The sequence below is a fragment of the Pinus tabuliformis genome, chromosome 4_2 (genome assembly GCF_031772625.1).
Source record: "Pinus tabuliformis cultivar Carrire ecotype Pingquan chromosome 4_2, CPIR1, whole genome shotgun sequence".
NCBI classification, from domain to species: Eukaryota; Viridiplantae; Streptophyta; class Pinopsida; order Pinales; family Pinaceae; genus Pinus; species Pinus tabuliformis.
Window position 1 is genome coordinate 307,697,644 of NC_142304.1, and position 23,406 is coordinate 307,721,049.

A 23,406-nucleotide genomic window follows, 5' to 3' on the forward strand; every position below is an offset into this window, starting at 1 on the left:
AGATATAGGTCATTATAACTCCTACATAATCATCCTTCTCTTTGATGACAAACCACTGTTAATCATCCTTCAGATCTAGAACCACATTCTTTGTGCACTGCAAGAGTGCTTGACTCTTTAATCATACTTCCATTTTTTATGCCCATATATTATAACTATGGCCATTCAGAACCACAAAATCTTGCTTGGAACTCGTGATCTTAATCTATAGGCCTAAACCTTGATACAATCTTCAAGTCAAAACTCTCAAGTCAATCTACTAGAAAGATTTGACTCTTCAAGAGTGCATACAACCAACAACCTCAAAATGACTTGTAGACCATAGGCTAGGTCTTGAACCAATAACTATGATACCATGTCGTGGAATCAAGTAATTAGATAGACAAGGAGCTATCCATTCCAAGAAGAGTTGGGTGTATAAAGACACTATTATAGCACTCAAGCACAAGCATAGTTCAACATTGAACATACAATAGGAAACTCACAGAACCAAAATCTTCCATGATATATCGATCTATAAGACCATCTCTATATAATACCGAAGTGTAACTACTCCTTTGAAGCAAGGAAGACATGGTCCACTTTAATTGTCCAAGTCATACAATGAACTCCTTCAGATTTGTCTTGATTTGCACACCAGTGCACCACCTAGTTGATGCAAGTGGCCAAACGAATGCATAGACAATAACTCTGCAGCCTCACCTCATCAATTGTCAACTACCAACTCACTAAGTCTCTAGAAGATTTAGAGGTGCAATGAACCTACTTACCCTGCTTACCCTGACTGTTGTTGACATCTTAGAGAAATTGTTGCTTCATGTGGTCCAATTCAAGGACATTTATGTGCCATTGGTTGCTACAATGTTTTATTTGGTGATCTAGGAAGGGTTGTCGTTCTTAGAGACCAATAAGGACTCAAAGCTTAGCGCTGGACACAGGTGCAAGTTTACTTATGTGAGAGATCCAAGTGCTTTCTAGTGTAGCATATTTTTTGCACATGATCATTTTAACAATGGGCATAACTCTCCAAATGACTTGTAGATAAATTTATTTTATAAAATTGAAAACGCCGTGATGAACGTGATTTGCTTTCAGGTAACTTAAAGATACCATTGCATACTAGGAAAAGACTTAGTCATAAGATCATTGTTATTCCTTATGTCAATACAAAACTAGGACAACAAAAAGCTTAGTGACACAGAACAGAGAGTGAATGAATCCAAAAACTGATGCAAATTATTTAATGATTCTGATATTAAGAATACTGTTGCTCCCATTCCTTATATGAAGTTTTTATTGCTCTTTATACTTCCCAGAGCTGTTACGTACCCAGCATTATCTAGGTCCTGCTTTCTGTGAACAGAATTTCCATGCACAATTTGGTGTTCATCTGATTCCATAAGATGGTATTTTTCTACCATCTGATCCTGCAAGCCAATATTGATTTAACGTGGAACACAAATTGATTTATTTCCCACAATTTCAAAACGATGCAGGGAAAAAAGGTAAACATGAAATATGAAACACAAATAAAAAGAACTTGAGATTTGAGACAACTCAGACTTTCAGATACTTCCCTCCCACTTTCGATGGAAAGTTAACTTGCAGCCACAAACTATTATAAGCATATTGAGCTTCAGAAATTATGCATTTCTACAATCATTACAAACTAGCAAGTGGTAACGACCAAACATTTAAAAATCTAAAATTTCAAATATTATAAAGCTAATAAAATGCAGGCACCACTATTCATGAATAGACAAATCTACATCAAAGAAAATTCCTACAGTTTAGAATCATGGTTCTCTAATAGATAGAATATAACATATTAAAATACAGCAAAGAGCCTTGTTTCATGTGTCTGATCAATTGAATTTCGTCTGGCAATCCCACAGCAGGTTAGCCGCAAGTAGGTGACTTGCAATTCTCATCGAACCAATGGGCTGAAATTTTGTATATTTTTAGGGAGCAGAACCCTTGACACCTCCATCAAGCCCATAAACAAAGTCCGATACAAACCATTAGACTGCTGCAGGCTGCAGATTTTCTTCATTGACTTCAGCACCAACGGAAGGTATAAACTTATCCTTCGTAGTTATAGAAGAATAATTGTGGTCCAAATAACCTTCTGTAGAACTCTTTTTTAATTTCCCGTTCCCTCCTCTCTTCCAGAAGAAAACAGCAAAGACAAATCTGATAGTGCAGCTTAGAGGATCTTTTAGACCATCAAGCTGATAATGATTAAATCTCCAATCACGCTGGATCAAAGGCCTCTGAATTGGAATATCCAAACCCCCTGCCAAGATGTAAACTGTGCATTTAGCTCTATTTACTTTTAAGTGTAAAACTTCTCAAACTACAAAAACTAAGCTTCTATACATAAGACAAAGCAATAACGTCCACCTTCGACATACAAAATGAAGTGGTGACTCTTTATATACATAATATATTTATGTAAACTTGAAACTATATGAAATGAAGAAAGGGTGTTAAGATTCGTTATTCAAATTGTAGAACAGCATTAAAAAGGTATATGTTTCCAGACTGTCTGAACACACATGGTAGAAATAATCACGTACATCGACAACTCTTTTGGACTACCAAAGGTACTCTAGCCATACAGTCCCGCTGTACCTGTTTCACTTTAACCAGGTGAAATGTTTTACATTTTCAGATTAGAGAGAAACTCACTCTGACTTGGCCAAGCCACAGTCTGGCTCAGACAAGTTTCACACTGAATCTCAGCCAAGTCTATGTTTATTAGACATGACAGACAAATCAGCCTGCCAGCAGGTCCCAGGCTTGAAACCACATAAACATTTGAGAAAAAAGAAAAGAAACTTAAAAAACGTGAACCACCTAAGCCCTAGTCTGCCTTACAAAAATACTCCTCCCCTTTCATACCTTGTTTAACTGTTCAAATTTTCAATTGGGCTATCTGGGGTTGAATAAAACCTTGTACACCAGCCATCTGTTGCTGCTAATTTGGAGATGAATTGGCACTGACTTTAAGCTTGATGATTTAAACTATGGAGGCCAGTAAAGGCCTCAATGTTTATGTCTTCTGTCCTGTTACCCACCAAAATAGGTAACCCCATAGGAGAAATTTTGTCTCCTACATTTTACAGCCAACCAGTTAGCCAGACAGCCAGCAGCCTTGCCAACCACCATTAGACGATGATATGTCATGTGCTTCCACCATTTGCATCAGCGATGTGCCTTTCACCCATCCGGCATTATTACTTGGATGAAGGTGGGCTGCTATTCAAAAGATACTTTGATCATTTTGCAATCAGGTGCTTATACTTGTTTGTTTTGGGCATTTAGTATGGATAATGGGGTGACCTGGAAGATTGATAGACCTTGACCGTAATTTTTTTCTCTCACCTTACCAAGGGAGTTAATCTTTGACCCTAGTCCAGTGGTATCTCCCTTAAACCCCTTCAGTTTACACGAGGAGCACTACTTCGGAAGCCATGATTGAGATAGCGTGTTCCATTTTCCCTATGCCATAAACACCTTCGATTTCACATTACAAACCCCGTGTCTCACCTTCATTCTTTAGGTACAACTTGTCATTGTTTCTTGGAATTTGGCACTAATATGTTCACATACCTTGAGTAGGGCCTGAAAACTTTTCCCTGGGAGGTTGACGCAGATAAAAGAAAAAGAAAAAGTATACAATGGCCACAATAAAAGAAAAAGAAAATCAAAATGCAAAAGATGGTCGGGGCATAAAATTAGCATGTGGGCAAAAGCCTAGCATGAGCTCTACCTACCTCATATGGTCATTCACCCAGTTACTGAGCACATGATGCTCCATTACATCAGAAAGGAACCCTTGCATGTCCCAACCCTAATGAGCGATGAACTAACTCATCACAAAGGGGTAATAAAACTGCCACATCATACAAAACAAACTCTAACCCTTGAGCTATAAGTAGTAATACAAGGAAAAATCGAGAATAAGTAAAAGGCTCTCAAGAGGGGTGAAAAAATCAAGTCAAGCTAACAACTCATGTTTCCAAAGATGCTCCCTTCTCACATCTTTACACTCAGGATGTGGACACCCTCATCAACTAGTCCCTTTGACCATGGCACTTGGCCATGAAGCATTCTCCCCTTCATTATCATATTATCATTCACTTAACACCTATCAATTGAAGGGTGGGCCAAGGAATTGTTACTTCCCCTTAGGGGCTAGAAGCACCTAATAGGATTGACCTTTAGGCACCCCTACCTAGGGAGAAAACACCTTTTCAAGATCTTGGTCTTGATTTTGGAAAGGGATCCTTGTTTGAAGTATTTGGTTTCCCTTAACATTCAAGTTTGGTTCACTTAGATGCAATATTGTTCCTAGTACCTAATGATTGGTTGCTTCAACTAGAATCCAAGTCGTTCATGTCAAGCGGTTCAGCAACCCAAGCCTTGGGCACCCACTCCACAAGTACCCAAGCCATTCAAAGAAGTAAATTGGCCTATGCAAGTGTAGCATTGAGAGACTAGAGCCTCCCAACAGCACTAGCAGATGACATGTCCCAAAGTACCTCTAGTACCCATGACGTTGATCAACTTTGACTTGGTTTTGAGGATTCTTTAGGATGACACCACTGGACCCAATATGCCCCCAGGCTATCCTTGACACAACCTGATGGGTAGGAGTTGATTCAAAGCCCAGATGAGGATGGTCTCCCATTAAGAGACTAGGAAGGGCTTGTTGCACTAGAGGAAGCCCTAACACTAGAGAGGAGGATACCTTATTTGATAGTTGGAGACCCATGTAGACCACTTGATGGCACCACAACTGGACCTTGGAATTCCACATGAGGTATTGAGGTGGATTTGAGGGCCAACCCTCAAATTTTGGATCACACACTTTCTGACACCTTAGCAGTTAGCACACTTTGGCATGGCATTTGGAGCCTAAAGTTAATCATGACATTAGAAATTAAGAGGCTACGACTCACACGTGTGGATTAATTAGGCTCATTTTGTTGTTAGCTAATGGGTTGGCTTGTAACCCAAGTACATTTAATGATCAAACTTGTTTTTAGGGGTTTGTAGGCTAAATTAGGAGACCTGAGCCTTATATAAATAAAGGATAGGCTCACTTCATTTTTCATCATCACTTGTGACAATTTTAGTCCTCTTAGAGAATTCGAGCTAGCTAAGTTGTGACTTGAATTTTGTGGAGATATGATCTATGGTGGATTCTTTCTAATGGAGCTATTATTTGGCCTTGGAGACGTCATTTTGGAGCTATAAAGGATTTTTTCATGCATTCAATTTTGTAAGTGTACCTTGTATTTGATAAATCTTTGTTATTTTGTGGCTAGTGTATGGAATGGTTGATTATCTAGGGCTTTTATGTGCAAATTTATGGTTGAAAATTATTCTATGGACTCTTGATGATAGTATTGCTGCTTGCATGCTTCACCCATTCATAGAATGTGAATGATAACCCCATGGGTGAACATTTCAACTAACTCTCCCCATAAACTTTGCTCCCTCACAAAAGTGACAGTCAATTGGATGAACCCTCAGTAAATTTTGGCCCTTAGTTTTTCTCCCCATTGACTTTGCTCCCTCACAAAATTGATAGTTGGGGTTTGGCAAAAGAGTAGGGAGCAAAACACTAGGTAAATTTTGGCCCCAGCAAAACCCTAGTTTTCCCCTGGGCTTCAACTTGAGGCTTGTTGACGACTTGTGCGATTGATCGATCATACACATATTTTTCAAGCCTTTTCTTGGCCTTGTGATCCTAGATAAGCTTGTTGACCTTGTGATCCAGATCTTGGGGTCCCCCAAGATCTGAGTAATTGTCCCACCAAGAAAAGAATGAAAGTAAACCCAAACCAGAAAATAAATCCGAAACTAATTTTTATTAGATCAACAAATGATTGTTGCAACTACATTGTGATTGACCATTTGTCCTCTTACAAAAAGAGGCTTGTTATGTATAACATTTTTTATTCACATTACCATGGGTAACTACCATGGGCGGATTTCCATTCGGATCATTCCTCCCTCCTTAGGAAGCAATGGTCCCCATTGCATGAAGTTCCCTCTGAAGAAGCTTTTGTCGAAGATGAGTTGTGGATGACCAAGTGTTGTCGAAGACAAGGGTTTTGCGTGGTTGACCCATAACCGAGGGTTTGTGGATGACCCGTAACCATGATGCACAAAGATCCAAGGATAGAGATACCCTGTAATGATTGTGAGCCAACTGTGATATTGACAGTGTGTGGCCAAGCAAATGGATTTCGTTGGCAAGGGTTTTCCATGGTTAACCCATAACCATGATGAACGAAGAGCCGAGGATAGAGATACCCTGTAATGTTGGTGGGCCAACTGTGAGGTGGACAATGTGTGGCTGAGCAAATGGACTTCGTTGGCAAAGGGTTTTGTGTGGTTGACCCATAACCATGATGAACGAAGAGTCGAGGATAGAGATACCATGTAATGTTGGTGGGCCAAATGTGAGGCGGACAGTTTGCGGCCAAGAAGATGGAATTTGTTGGCAAAGGATTTTGTGTGGTTGACCCATAACCATAATGAACGAGGGTTCGAGGATAGAGATACCCTGTAATGAACCTCAAGATCACTTGTCCATCTATTCAGTAGAGATCTAATGGCTTATCTTTGTATATTCTCACTATCCAATGAGACGGTGTAAATACTTATTCCAAGTACTCAAGTTTCACATTTTTGAATGCCATTGTTGTGATTTGATAGTCCCACCATGACATTACCTTGGCATTGTGAGGGATATTTTGTCGCACTCGGAAGTATGCTTCAAGATAGGCAACAAAGATAGCACAATCAACATGGGAACTAGTAGCTTCCAAATGCATAGCTAGAAGGGCAGAATACAAAGCTCCAACGTGCCTGATCTGGGTTGCAAACAAATAATGTATTAAGAAGTAGGATGCATAAAGGATGCCAAATATTAATACATAGCTTAAAGAGAATGATTTAGATGAATGTGCAATGCCATTAATTTCTAATACTAACACCCTACAAGCATCGTGTACCCCTTGCGTAGAATTTCCACTATTTTCATAAAATTTCGATGACTTCTTATCAAACTCCCAATCCCTAATTGATGATTTTGTCTTTTCTGTAGCAGCATTAATGAGCAACATAACCTTGTATACCACTTGTGATGGTTGTAAAACGAAGAATCCTGTGTGGAAGATGAAGAAGGCATAAAACTTCTCACATTGGAAAAGTTCATCATTTGTTTTATGCAGAAACAAGTTGTTCGCATCTAGCATGATAACACACTCATACTCAACTAAATTCCATGCATATAATTTGTCAAGGATAAGAGTAAATTGTTTGTTGAACTCGTGGGTCTTAACTGTTGGAAAGAGTCATCGAAGAGCTTTACCTTCTAGCAGATGGATTCTAACACCGCCATGCAATTTATTTTTGGGCAAGGGTGTAACTGACTCGTCGGGGAGTTGTGAAAGGTCTTGGACAAGGAGCTCCAGGCGTTTGTTCTCCACCATGGTGCTTGCTCCAAGAGCATGAGTTTTACCTTTTTCTTTGCCCGCTCGTCGGAGTTCTTCTGTGTAGTAATCTTGCAACAGATCGAGCCCCGCCACAACCACCAGGCTCTTGGGGAACTGAATTCCGTTTAATCTATGGCCGTGGGGGCTGAAGGGATTATAGGCTCGATGATCCCTATTGGCTTTTGTCGACAAGAAGGAATTCCAATACCAATCTCGATCCCGTATAGTGACGAAGTATTTTCCGTCGAGTTTACACTCGAATTTTTTTTGTTGCTTGCCTCCAAACATGGGGTTCAGCAGGACATTGTCAGCGATGGGTATGTCGGTCTCTTCAACAATGTTGAATTCTTGAACATCGTTCCCAGGCAAGAATTTTGACCGCAAGAATTTTACATGCATTTATGAAGCAAAATTTCATCAATGATAAGCATTTAGACATGGAACAATAGAAACCCTACTAAAAACATTTAAAACATGCAAAGTATCCAAAAATCAATGATAAGATTACAAAATCTTCCAAATAAGTTCCCTTCAATCCCAAAATAACATCTCCAAGCCAAAAATCATATCAATAATAAGTCGTATCCACAAAAGACTACATCATGCCCAAGTAGCGAAAAAGACACTATTTCGTACTCTTTTAAGAGAGGTCAAATTCACATGTGTGATGATGAAAAATGGAATAAGGAGGCGGCTCTATTTATATAAGCCTTCCTCTAATCACTTTATGGATAAAATTAACTAGAAGCCCTAAAGACAAGTTCACTTTTGAGTGTTCCACAAGAAAGAGGTTACAAGCTAACCATATAGCCCAAAAATAAGACAAATATGTCATAAAAGCCTACAAGTGTGGGATTCAATGCTTCAATACTGTGATGTCACCCCATAAATGAGCTCATTAAGCCCTCAAAATGTGAGGCAAGGACTAAAAGGTGCTTCATACCCCAAGACATGCTCAAGGATCATGTACAAGGCATCAAAAGTATCTCCATGCTAAGACGACATGCCCAAAGGGTGGCCTATGTCACCCTCACAAGAGGAAAAGGGGTGACATGGAATCAAAAGATTAGGAAGCATAATAGGGCAATAAGCATTCCATAATATGCCTATTTAGCGCACAAGGCGCCCTAGGGTTTGAGAAATAGCAAGCCAAAAGATTCACCTAGATCACAAGGCCAAGAAAAGGCTTCCAAACAATGTACACCTTCAACCTATGGAACAAGAAGCCTTCAATAAGCCCCAAGTGGAAGCCTCATGCAAACTAGGGATTTTCTAGGGAAAAATCTACCTAGGGCAAAATACTTTAACCCTAATATGGATGGATTAGCCAATAAAAGGACTTGATTTTGAGGCAATCACCTTTTCTTCAAGTGTTAAATCCTCCCAAAGGCCAACGACTTCAGCCCTAGTTGAGATTCGTACCCTAGCTAGCTGAGTAGCTAGCGGCTTATCCTTGAAGAGCTGAAATCAAATTTTAAAGATAGAGAGACTTTAGTGTAAGTTTTTGTGGATAACCAACAAAGTGACTAAGGCTAGTGCCTAGTCCTTGGGTGGAGTCTATGGGAGTATAAAATTTGCAGATCTTGGCAAGGAATAGGGGAATAATGAAACCCTAGATTTCAAAACCATAGATATCACTTTTGTGAGGGAGCAAAGTCAATTGCGAGAACCAGTTGAAAGATTCACCAATGGGATTGCAATTCACATTCTATACATGAGTAATGTATGCAATACTATCATCTAGAATCCATAGATTGATTTTCAACAATAATTAGCAAAATAGAAAGCCTAGATAATTAACCATTCCATACATTAGACACAAAAAGAAAAGATTTATCAAATCCATGGTACACTTACAAGATAGAATGCATGAACAAGCCTTTATTTCTCCAAAATGACATCTCCAAGACCATAGAAATAGCTCCAATAGCAAAGTACACCATAGAGTCACATCTCCACAAGATACAAGCTAGGCCGAACATCTCTAAGAGGGATGAAAATAGTCACAAGTGATGATGATCAAATGAATTATGTCTATCCCTTATTTATATGAGTATTAGGACTAATATTTATGCCTATAAAGCCTTTGAAACAAGTTTGAACCTCAAATGTACTTGGGTTACAAGCCAACCCATTCGCTTTATCAAAATAGGCCTATTTTTGCCTACATGTTTGAGTCGTAGCCTCACTAATGCTAATGTCATCCATTATAAATGCTCCAAAATCCATGTCCAAGGGTGATGAGGTGTCCAAGAAGGCATGGATGCCTATAAGGTCCAATATTTGAGGTTTGGTCGTCAAATTCACCTCACGACCTCTTGTGGGGTCTCAATATCTGGTTGGGGTGCTACAAAGTGGTCTCCATACGTCTCCAACTACTAAATGAGGCCTCCTCCTCTCCAACTTCAGGGCTTCCTCTGGTGCAACAAGCCCTTCCTAGTTTGTTAATGTGACACCATCCTCATTTGGGCTTTGAATCAGCTCCTGCCCATCAAGTTCTGTTCAGGCCAAACTAGGAGCATGTTAGGTCCACTGGTGTCATATGAAAGAATCCTCAAATATGGGTGAAAGTCAACTAGCATCCTGGGTCCTAGAGGTGCTCGGGGACATGTGTCATCTAGTAATGTTGCTAGGAGGCTACAAACTCTTAACGCTTCACTTGTTTGGGCCAATGTACTCCTCTGAAGGGCTTGGATACCTGTGGAGTTAGTGCCCATGGCCTGGGCTACTGAACCACCAAACAAGAACAACGTCGATTCTAGTGAAAACAACCACTTATTAGGGGCAAAGATCAATAATACATCTAAGTGAACCAAACTTGAATGCTTTGGGAAATTTAATACTTCAAAACAGCGTCCCTTTCCAAAATCAGGACCAAGATCTAACAAAGGTGTTTTCTCCCTATGTAGGGGTGGCTAAAGGTCAACCCTATTAGGTGCTTCTAACCCCCAAGGGGAAGTAACATTTCCATGGTCCACACTTCAATTGATAGGTATTAGTGAACAATAATGTGGTAATAGAGGGGAGAAGACTTTATGGCTAAGTGCCATGGTCAAAGAGACTAACTAATGGGGGTGTCTACATCCTGAGTGTATATACGTGAGGAGGGACCATTCATGGATGCATGAGATAACAACTCAGCCTTGAATTTTCCACCCCTCTTTTGTGCCTTTTATTTCTTGATTATTCCATTTTGTCAGACTAAGGATCATGCGAAAAGCTCCAATGTCTATTCATTAAGAAATGAAACATATTTATTACATGGGAAACATGTGGGTTGTCAATTTTCCAACCATCCATTACATTATCTAATTTTACACCTAATTATTATTTACCATAATCCTGAAGGATTATGGTGTCTAACATTCCCCCGCTTAATTTGAAGGGGTGTTTGTGAGCCCAAGCATCATTCTGAACTTTTCAATTTTTTCTCTTCCAAGTGCTTTGGTGAAGATGTTTGCAATTTGCTCAATCGTGGAACAATGTCTTAGATGAATAGTTTTGGCCTCTACATGGTATCAAATCAAATGATACTTTGTGTTGATGTGCTTGGTTCGATCATGAAATTTGGGGTTCTTGGCCAACTTGATTGCAGAAGTATTGTCGACAAGTAAAGGAGTTGAGTTCACTTGTTTCTCCTGCAAGTCTTCAAGTATTTTCCTGAGCCACACAATTTCCTTTGTCGTTGTTGCGGCCACCATATATTCTTCCTTTGTTGTCCAATTTGTCAGGAATGACTGCTTGCGTGACCTCCAAGGGGCAGTGGTTGATCCTAGACTCATGAGATATCCAGAAGTTAATACTCCATTTTCCTTGTCCACATCAAAGTCTGAATCAGATTGGAAGATAACACTAAAAACATCCACCTTGGTGTACTTAAGTCCATAATCTTGAGTTCCCTTTAAGTATCTCGGGACTCTTTTCACTGTAGACCAATGTCCCTTTTTGCATAAATCTGAAAAGGATGCTCACAACATATGAAATATTTGGTCTGGTTGTGGTAAGGTAGATGAGACTTCCTATAAGTTGTTGCATCCTCAAATTCATTCCCTTCTTTCAATGTAAGCTTCAAATTTTGTTCCACTGGAGTGGAGAGAGGGTTGTAATCTGCCATGCCAAATTTGTTCAGTAGTTCTCCAACGTACTTCTTTTAGGAAATGAATATGTATTTTGGATTTTGATTGACTTCAATGCCCAAATAATAATGAAGATGTCCTAAGTTTGTCATTTCAAAACCTTTCTTTAGATCTTTCTTCATGGATGCAATATAAGTTTCATTGTTTCCAGTTATTAACAAATCATCTACATATAATACAAGATACACAATTGTTTTGCAAACCTTTTTGACAAACAAACTTGCATCATCAAGATTGTAATGTTTGAAATTTAACTTCAGAAGATGCTCGATTAGCTTTTCATACCATGCCCGTGATGCCTGTTTCAAACCATACAAGGATTTGATGATCTTGCATACCTTTTGTTCTTGTCCCTTCACAACAAAAATTTCAGGCTAAGACATAAAAACATTTTCTTTCAAATCCCCATTCAAGAAAGTTATTTTAATGTTTGTCTGATGGATTTTCCATCCTTTCTGTGCTGCTAAAGAGAACATGGTCCGGATGGTTACCCATTTTGTTGTGGGAGCGAAGGTTTCCTCATAGTCAACACCTTCCTTTTGAGCAAATCCTTTTGTGCAAATCCTTTTGCCACGAGCCTTGCTTTGTGCTTGTCAAGTGAGTTGTCTGCTTTATACTTGTTTTTGAAGACCCACTTGCAGCCAATTGGTTTGGTTTTGTATGGAGGGTCCACCAACTTCCAAGTTCCATTTTTTATGAGAGCATCATATTCCTTCTGCATGGCTTCTTTCCATTCATCATGAGAAGCAACTTCTTCAAAGAAAGAAGGTTCAAAGTCAGCAAAAAAATTCAGTTCACAATTATACAAAGTATTTATGTCATCTACATCACCTGAATTTGCACCTCCATTGTCATCTCTTGTAGAACTCCTAGTTCCAGTCTTTTCAATCTCATCGGGATGGACACTTTCAAGTGTCTTGATCAACCACTTTGATTGTTTTGGCAAAGGACTATATGGCTCCTCTGAGGGCGTAGCATCATCAAAGTTTAGCTTCTCAATTTTGTTTATAACATCAACAAAATTTGATGAGGTTTCTGTTACGATATTCCGACACATAGGAAGTAGTTAAGTATAACTTGGTCTAGTGTATAGTTAGGTAAAGTGTGTTTCTTTAGTATGTAATTTTTGTAACTTACAATTTGACGGTCACGATATGTTCTAGACATGAAGTGATCCGACGGTTCATTCTCTCCTCAGTATTACCGACACTTGATCCGTGGCTTAACACCCAATTGGTCCATGATCTCTATTTAAAGAGCATGGAGGGTCATTTGTAAGGTGACCATTCATGAGAGAAGATTATGTAAATTTTCTTTCTTTTACATTAATAAATTGCCTGAAGTGGCCACGTTGGCTCAGGTCGTGCACTGTTTCCCTCTTTGAGGGTTTTAACCACGTCAAGAATACTGGTGTACTGATCTGTGATCTGTTTGTGAGCAGTGTCCTTTGGTGTTCTATCTGAGGAACTTACCCTGTAAATTCCTACAGTTTCTGAAACTTCTTCATGAGGAGGAGTTGGTTTTGGTTCTGCAAAGGGAGATTCCAAAGATTGACCCAGAATTGGGTTCCCCCCTTCAACGTTTGGAATCTCATTGTCAAATTCATGATAATTCTTCATCGGAGAAATCCTTTCTAGACAATCAAGTTGTCTTTCAACAGAGTCATCACTTTTGGTGGACTCAAGGAATATGACATCTCTAGAAAGTATGAATTTCTTATTTGCCTCATCGTAAAGACGATAGGCCTTAGTGGTATCTGAGTACCCCAAGAAAATGCATTTACGACTCCTTGCATCAAGTTTCTTTCTTGTTTTGGAATCAAGGCATAGCAGGTGGAACCAAAAACCCTGAGATGCCTGATGGAGGGGGTGTGGCCATACCACATTTTGTAAGGAGTCTTGTTTTGAATAGCATGTGATGGACATTTGTTCTTTACATAAACTGCACACAAAACAACTTCAGCCTAAAACATCAATTTTACATTCTTAAATAACATCATGGAATGAACCATATTTAGCAATATTTTGTTCATCCTCTTAGCTAAACCATTACGTTGAGGATTGTATGGAACCGTTGTTTGATGTTGTATCCCATGTTGTCGAAGATAAGATTCAAAATCATTACTAGTATATTCTTTGCCATTATCAATACAAAGGACACCAATCTTAGTTTGTGCTTCATTTTCAATCCATACATGAATGTTTTTAAATGCTTCAAATGCTTTAGACTTGTCTTTTAACAAAGTTACCCAACACATTCTAGTGTAGTCATCAATAGATGTCATGGTATGTTTATTGCCATTTGCAAATAGGACCACACAAATCTAAATGAATCAAACCAAGTTCTCTACATGCTCTACAATTGGAGTCACGGAATGGTTGTTTGTTATGTTTCCAAGAATGCAAGCAGAACATTGCTTTAAGTTTCGAGGAATAGTTGGAATACCAAAAACATGATTCTTCTTCATCAAACGAAGACTATCATAATTAATTTAACCAAATATAGCATGCCATAGAAGACTTGAAGAAATTGTACCTTCGTTATGTTGAGTGACATGAGTTGAATGTTGTGTAGAAGATGTGCATGTACCCTTTAGCTTCAAAAGCCTGTCTTCTTCCTCTCCAATCATCATGATCTTCTTGTTGGAAGTCCTCCTTATCTCAACCTTTGCATCAAAAATATGAATGGAATGTCCTTGTTGTCGAATGTGCACAAAGGATAACAGGTTCCTTCGCAATTGACGAAGATAGAGAACATCATGTAGAACAAAATCTAAAAGTTTGGGTAGCTTGATTCTTATTGTTCCAATCCCTAAAGGCTTAAGACTAGACCTATCAACAAAGTATACCACGCCATCTATGTTTTCATCAAATTATTCAAATGCTTCTCTTTGAAATGTCATGTGGCAAGTGGCACCTATGTCAAGCAGCCATGTGTCTCTCCAAGTAGCAGATGCAATGTTAAATACATCCTCATGCAATCCAATATTATAGTGAGCAACAACATAATGAGCAAATTCTGGTGCATTACCTTTTGCTTGTTCTGGAGCTTTGTCTTTTCCTTCTTGATCTTTCATCTTCTCCCGTGGAATTCTGCATGTTTTAGCTTCATATCCTTTTCTTCCACAACGGACATAATGTAGATCAGGTCTCTCTGTCTGATTTTGTCTACCCCCCCCCATCTGAAGTTCTTTCTCCCATGTCCTCTTTTGCTATTGTCTCCTCTGGCTGGATCTATCTTTCCTTTCTAAGCAACACATATAGTTTCTTCAATGGATTGTGATGCTTGCTTCTTTCCAAAGGCTTTTTCTCTTTCTACAACCTTCGCAACCAGGGTGTCAAATGTTATGCTTTTCATCTGGCCACCTTGCCTACAAAGATCCAAGGTAGTGAGAGTAGGTAGGATAGAGGACCTTATGAAGGCTATGAGAGGCAGATAAATCTTTACTCTAGTGGCATCAATGTCATGCATTATGGCTTTGAATTCTGAGACTAATGCCATGGGGTCATCATCTTTCAATTCAAGATTGAAAAGCTTCACAAGCAACTGCATGAGTTCTAATTCTGAATGAGAATCATACAGATCTTTCAACTTCTTAAGAGCACCATACGAATTAGTAACTGAGACAATCTGCCTGCTAACCTCCTTGCTTATTGTAGCATTGATGAGGGCAAAATATTTCTTGTCCTTGCCCTTCCAAATCGCAAGTTCTCTAGTTGACATAGGCTTGACTAGTGCCTCTTCCTTTGGATTCACTTTAGATTCAAAGTCATCATCTTCTTCTGCAATTTCTCCTTCGCATACTCCATTCCATAGATCATTAAAAATGAGTGTGCTCCTTATCTTTTTGAGCCACTCTGCATAGTTGTCCTTACCTGTCAAAACTACCCCAACTATGGAGTTTAATGAATGCATTTTGCATTTAACAATGTTTGAATATCTTTAATAAACACTCTTTAACTTCGGTAATTTAAATAAATCTCCAAATTTTTGTCACATGCTTTAACTTTCATCAACTCTTTGATATTATTACTTTAAAACCTCCTTAAACATTAAAATATTTGGATTTCTATGACATTATCAGAAATTGAAATATATTCTACTTATATCACCAAACTAACAATTAAATTTTCTGTTGGGAAATTTTCCATTGAGTTAGAATCAAGAGTACTTATTTTATGCATGAAAAAACTTATCAGCCAAACAAATCAAAGTGTTGAACAAACCAATCAATATCCAAACATCGTACCCATAAATATACGACGAAACTGGTGTTGGAATCAGCAATCGACTCCATAGTTTTCTAGCACGGACTTCCTCAAGTCGCGTCACCCATTAAATAGTGAGAGGTCTTATGGCTTCAGCTGAGACAACCGTCGAGCCTATAACCATCAAGGTTTTCAAGGAAAAGAAGTCGAGGGCTTCCAAGGGATCGAAACTGCCACCTACATATCTCCAGGTACTAATTGCTAGCCACTAAATTTTCTTCTAGTATTCAATTTTGAACGCAAGGATCTCATTATTTTTTCGGTCTTCTGACAGATCATTTAGTTTTCTAGCAAATGATCACGAAATCAATCACATCTTTGAAGGAGAGGACCGAGTCAAGTCAGTATGCTATAGGAGTTATGCCCAAACATTCATAAACAAATCAACATGCTCGCCAGAACTGTATCGCAAACCATCGAACTAGTGTGTCCCAACAAAACAATTAATAAAAAAAATCAAGAAGATGAACTTTCAACCGCACTGTTGCAAAAATAATGCACTTCAAGAGTAGTTCAAGCTATCTCCAACCAACGACGTGCTTTCAATATAAAGCATATGGAATCCAAGCCAAATCAAACATAAGTAATTTGAACTGTCATATGTCTCTTGAATACATGTTGCGATATAGCAATTTTCTGCGTCCTCAAAGACGCTTTCCTTGCTCGACAATCTCAGTCAAGATTGTATGTAAAAGCGCTTTTTAAATCACCTAATGTTATTTCACACTATCAAACTATGATCATTCTTTCTTACAGATAGAGACAACAAGACAATTCCCAGTATCATTAAGGCTTCATTTAGCAGCTTCCTTGATTGAAAAGATCTTCAACCCCTTGATCTGCTTCTTCTCTTATGTCATCATACCATAATCCCATGAATTCCACAAGTTGGAGTTCCTGATGAAACACTTTCTTCTTCTCTAGATCGGTGAACCCTCCGATCAGGATTCCATTATAGAATATTGAGGATCTTTCATATCCCTATCCAGTAGATGTTTCCTTTTGACTTGATGTATGATGAGACTTGTCCTGGATGACTTCTTCCTTTCTTTAAGTTTCCAATGAGGTTCCCAAGAGCTATATCCTTCATATTTGACTGCCATAGATTTTGTTCCAATTGTCCTTCATGTTTCCTTATGGTGATGTCACGAACTCTTGCTTCTAATGCTTTTCCTCTTACAGCGTCCTCCACTTCTTTAGTGAGTTGGACTTCTTCTCTATCTTCCTTGTTATTGCCCTTTTTGAGCTTAGGACAATGTTTCCTGTAATGCTCATAGCATCGAGTCTTAGCTATGATCTTCTCTCCTTTCGACAAATGTCTGAATACTTTTTGCCCTCACCCAATCTTCATCTATCTTGCATAGAAAACACAAGTTGTTGAATGGGATAGCCTTCTTTTCCTCATAGACATTTGTTACCTTGTTCATCTGTTAGTGCATTTAGAACAATAAGGATTATCTCTCCCAGATCTTGCAATTGAGATCTTATGAAGATAACCCTTTGTCCTCTGATACCTTCAATTTGTGTAGATCAGATCTAAGTGATGTGACCTCCTCTATAGCATCTTCAGAGAATAATTTTACCAGCTTATCATATATCGCCTTTGATGTCTCCAAACCTACTATATGGGAATGAAGGGACCTTTGACTGATTTCATAAGGATCACTTGATCCCTTTCCACGTATTCAAATAATACATGACCTTCGGATGGTTTGGAGATTTTTTCATGACTTCACTTTCTTCGAGGACTATGTCTATCCTCCTTTTCCATGCAAGGAAGTTCGATGACCCATCCAACTTATAGATCTCCTTACAAAACGAAGTCATTTTATCAAATTTAGATTATAGAATAAAAGATACTTACTTGACAAGTGAAGATGAAATCTTCAACTTGATCCCTTTGATGGTGGTTGATGAAGATGTATTGATGCTTCCTCAGTTGATCTTCCTTTTAAGGATAAGGAGGTCCTTGCTTCAACGAGGGGGAGACTGCCTTCTTTTGGATGATCTTCTTCCAAATAGAAACCTTGCTATAATAAAGAGAAGATTGCCATTTTTATGACAACGCCTTTCAATCGAGCCTTTTATGGATGAACACCCTTCAAGATACTTCAACTTCGAGTTGATTGAGTGCAGATCTAGAAATGTTTCGACTTTGTCCAAGATGATGTGATCTTTGTCCTTGAAGTGCTTTTCTTGGATGTCTATACTTTGGGCTACCTTGTTTTGTAGATCTCTTCAACTGGATGAGGGCCTTTGTGGTCTTTTTTACGATGACTAGATGATCCAACACTTTTGCTAGTGTAGACTTCTAGTTGCCTTGATTTGATTGATGATCCCAAGGCTTCCTTTTGAAGTGAACTTTCTTCTTTGATCTAGGAATTGATTCTTCAATGTAGATCTTTTCACTTTCGCTTTGATTTCCTTTGACTTGCTTTGATGCCTTTCTTGAAACTCAATCCTTGAGTGTATTTTTTTTAGATGCCCTCTTCTTGACTTAGTCACCTTAGCTCTGTTTCCATGTTGAGAAATCTAGGGCATTAGCATTAGGTGATTTCTCTTCGATTAGAAACTTCTTGTGAATGCTTTTTGCTTCTTATATTAGAATCTTCTTCTTCTTAGATTATTATTCTTCTTCTTCATCAAACAATAACCAATGCATGAACATAAATAGACAGGAGACATAGAATGTAGGCTATCTACGAGGGCCAAAACCTCTCCCTATTTGAGAGGAAAGCCCGCACAAATTCTTCTTATAGAGATTCCAATTAACGAATACCAAGACCAAGGCCCTTGACCTATTAGCCACTTCAAGACCAAGACACAAGTCCTCTTCCTCCTTCTCGTTTACTCTCTCTAGGTTCCTTCTACTTCAGACTTCGTACCATAAGTGATGACATCGAACTGTGGTCACTGTGTTAGTCAAGGATACCGAACCTATCCTTCAGTTGTAACACCGAATCCTGAAGACATACCATTGAACCATATTCGTTGCCCTTTGAGACACCACCGAGACCTTTTTCCTTGTAACAACACTGAGATCTTATCACACTCTTGTGACCTTCCTTCCGAATTCTCCTAGCAGTGGTGGCATCGAATCATAGTCTGACTATGTATCCTTATCTGAATATCGGAGATATATGCGAACTTCACTCTGCCACTGTACATAAGAAGTCATAAAGACATCCGAACTTTTGTTCCTAAAGATCCTCATTGTCCCTACACATCCAAGTTATATTCTACGATTTAACATCCGAACTCCTCACTATAATTGTCCACCGAAACTTCAGAGAGATATACGAGTATCTCATTGTAGAAATGCAAAGTGCTTTCACGCCTATATATAGTTGTTGATCTCAAACCGGTGAGTCTCCAAATAGGTGAGCCGACATGAGTTGGTTACTTCATCTTGAAGCCAACATGAAGAGGAGGACTTGTGCTTCTCATCGGAGGACAATTAGACACTTTTATAGACTCACATACATTCTTCATACATGACATTGCCTCTATATGACTTTTATAACAAATCCTAAAGGCTCTCAATGGGAGCCGTCTAAAATAAAAACGCTTACTCATGAAACCGATGAAGCAAGGCATTACAAAAATAATTTTATTTTCTTCTTTTCATCATTTACAAAGATCATAATTACATGTCATTATGAAGACCGAACCTAGTTACACTTTTCAACACTCCCTCTTAACTAGGGAGGTATTCAAAATGGTACTTGGTCATTCTCAATCTGAAGAATTTCCCATAAGAAGAATCGGATTGGTAACCCATCTGTCTAGCATCATATTTAACCAACATTGTCATGTAGCAAGGCCTTGACTAACAGTTCTATCCACATGATCAAAGCAAAATGCTGGCGAGACCAATGATTTATAGACACCATAATCATTGTCTCTCAAGGCACATACTCCACCCGGGTGTTCACAGAGTATGACCTAATTTGGACTATTCTTATCTTGGATAGCAAGTCCTCAAAGAATATCGGTCCTACATGACTACTCTTATCTAAGATGCCCTATCTCATCCTCAAAGAGCATTGGATGCCAAATATTTACCTAATCCTCCATTCTGTCTTCCCAGGTGAAGACCAGAATGATGTGTCTATCTCTCCCTCTCAATTAGGGAGGACATATCAATTCCAATAACGGAATGTACTCATTCCTACAGAAGGAATGTACCTAAGCTCCCTCTTGGCTTAGGAATTTCCAAGTTTCTTCCAAGTAAGAAAAAAAAATTCAGGCTCCCTCTTAATTAGGGACCTACAACAGCTCCTCAACCAGCTGCTTGAAGAGCTCCTTCCTTCGATGTCATGAATTTCTTTGTCAAGGAGTCTTCATCTTTTGGGGCTTCTTCATAGGGCACAGACCATCCATCACTTTCATCCATGAGTTAGTCATGTCATTATTCCTTTCATCAAAAAGTGATCCATTAGTCTTCATCTAGCCTTGCTTCATGTCATGTTGCCTTCTTCATGCCATATTTTCCGGAAGGATCTTACATCCTTCTATATGGTCCTCTTGGAAGACATCCACAGTTATTCCCTTGGCAGACATGCTGACATATTTTCCAAAGATATCCATTTTCAAGGGTCTCCATCTTTTCCAGACTTCCATCAGAGTCTTCATATCTTTCCGGGAGATTTCCTAGTCAAATCTTCTTGGTCTTCCAGATGTTGATTGCCTTTACCATGGTTGCATATCTCACGATCTCTTCCTTCCTTTCTTCACACATTTCATTTCATTCCCAGGAGCTTCCAATCAGAGTTCCTCAATTGTAGTCAACCACCTCATACTTCATATGAGGACATATTATGTTGATTTCATCTAGTGTGACTCATGCCTTCCAGAATCCTTTCATAGGAGGAGATTCCTTTCCTTTGATCATGCTTCTCAAGATAGAGCAGTGATCCATGTTACCTGCAACCATATAACATGACTTTATAATATCGAATACAAGCATACATACCTTATTTACCTTTAGGTCATCTAGGCTTCTTTCAGCAACTTCCTTGATTGAAAAGATCTTCAACCCCTTGATCTACTTCTTCTCTTATGTCATTGTACCATCATCCCATGAATTCCACAAGTTGGAATTCCTGATGAAACACTTGCTTCTTCTCTAGATAGGTGAACCCTCCGATGAGGATTCCATTAGAGAATCTTGAGGATCTTTCATATCCCTATCCAGCAGATGTTTCCTTTTGACTTGATGTATGATGAGACTTGTCCTGAATGACTTCTTCCTTTCCTTAAGTTTCCAACCAGGTTCCCAAGAGCTATATCCTCCATATTTGACTGCCATAGATTTTGTTCCAGTTGTCCTTCATGTTTCCTTATGGTGATGTCACGAGCTCTTGCTTATATAGCTTTTCCTCTTGCATCTTCCTCCACTTCTTAGGTGAAATGGACTTCTTCGCTATCTTCCTTGTTATTGCCCTTTTTGAGCTTAGGACAATCTTTCCTGTAATGCTCATAGCATCGAGTCTTAGCTATGATCTTCTCTCCTTTCGACAAATGTCTAAATACTTTTTGCCCTCAACCAATCTTCTTCTATCTTGCATAGAAACCACAGGTTGTTGAATGGGATAGCCTTCTTTTCCTCATAGACATTTGTTACCTTGTTCATCAGTTAGTGCATTTAGAACAATGAGTATTATCTCTCCCAGATCTTGCAATTGAGATCTTATGAAGATAACCCTTTATCCTTTGATACCTTCAATTTGTGTAGATCATATCTAAGTGATGTGACCTTCTTTATAGCATCTTCAGAGAATAATTTTACCAGCTTATCATATATCTCCTTTGATGCCTCCAAACCTGTTATATGGGAATGAAGGGACCTTTGACTGATTTCATAAGGATCCCTTGACCCCTTTCCATGTATTCAGATAATACGTGACCTTCGAATGGTTTGGACTTTGGAGATTTTTTCATGACTCCACTCTCTTCGAGGACTATGTCTATCCTCCTTTTCCATGCAAGGAAGTTTGATGACCCATCCAACTTATAGATCTCCTTGCAAAACGAAGTCATTTTATCAGATTTAGATTATAGAATAAAAGATACTTACTTGACAAGTGAAGATGAAATCTTCAACTTGATCCCTTTGATGGTGGTTGATGAAGCTGTATTGATGCTTCCTCAGTTGATCTTCCTTTTAAGGACAAGGAGGTCCTTGCTTCAACAAGGGGGAGACTGCCTTCTTTTGGATGATCTTCTTCCAAATGAAAACCTTGCTTTAATAAAGAGAAGATTGCCCTTTTTATGACAACTTTCGATCTAGCCTTTTATGGATGAATAGCCTTCAAGATACTTCAACTTCAAGTTGATTGAGTGCAGATCTAGAAATGTTTCAACTTTCTCCAAGATGATGGGATCTTTGTCCTTGAAGTGCTTTTCTTGGATGTCTATACTTTAGGCTACCTTGCTTTGTAGATCTCTTCAACTTGATGAGGGTCTTTGTGGTCTTTTGACGATGACTAGAGGATCCAACACTTTTTTTGGTGTAGACTTCTAGTTGCCTTGATTTGATTGATTATCCCAAGACTTCCTTTTGAAGTAAACTTTCTTCTTTGATCTAGGAATTGATTCTTCAATGTAGATCTTTGAACTTTCGCTTTGATATCCTTCGACTTGCTTTGATGCCTTTCTTGAAACTCAATCCTTGAGTGTCTCTTTGACTAGATGCCTTCTTCTTGACTTAGTCACCTTAGCTCTAATTCCATGTTCAAAAATCTAGGGCATTAGCATTAGGTGATTTCTCTTTGATTAGTAACTGCTTGTGAATGCTTTTTGCTTCTTATATTAGAATCTTCTTTTTCTTAGATTATTAGTGTTCTTCTTCATCAAAGAGTAACCAATGCATGAACATAAATAAACAAGAGACATAGAATGTAGGCTATCTGCTAGGGCCAAAACCCGCACAAATTATTCTTATAGAGATTCCAATTAATGAATACCAAGACCAAGACCCTTGACCTATTGGCCACTTCAAGACCAAGAGACAAGTCCTCTTCCTCCTCGTTTCCTCTCTTTAGGTTCCTTCTACTTCAAACTTCGTACCATAAGTGATGACATCGAACTCTGGTCACTGTGTTAGTCAAGGATACCGAACCTATCCTTCAGATGTAACACCGAATCCTGAAGACCTCCCACTGAACCATATTCGTTGCCCTTTGAGACACCACCGAGACCTTTTTCCTTGTAACATCACTGGGACCTTATCGCACTCTTGTGACCTTCCTTCCGAGTTCTCCTAGCAGTGGTGGCATCGAATCATAGTCTGACTATGTATCCTTATTCGAATATCAGAGATATATGTGAACTTCACTTTGCCACTATCCATACGAAGTCATAGAGATATCCAAACTTTTGTTCGTAAAGATCCTCGTTGTCCCTACCCATCTGAGTTTTGTTCTGCGATTTAACATCCGAACTTCTGTTCCTAAAGATCCTCGTTGTCCCTAACCATCCAAG

At 38.8% G+C, this 23,406-nt stretch overlaps 1 protein-coding gene across 1 annotated transcript in view; it reads right to left on the minus strand.

Annotated features, from left to right (window-relative positions):
* Positions 1–1,693: 1,693 nt before the first annotated feature.
* SFR2 (Glycosyl hydrolase superfamily protein) overlaps positions 1,694–23,406 on the minus strand; it is a 94,279-nt gene continuing 72,566 nt past the window's right edge. Inside the window, exon 10 of the mRNA XM_089428605.1 lies at positions 1,694–2,296. Within this exon, the coding sequence (XP_089284731.1) occupies positions 2,022–2,296 (275 nt within the window). The 3' untranslated portion in view covers positions 1,694–2,021. The remainder of the gene's footprint in view (positions 2,297–23,406) is intronic.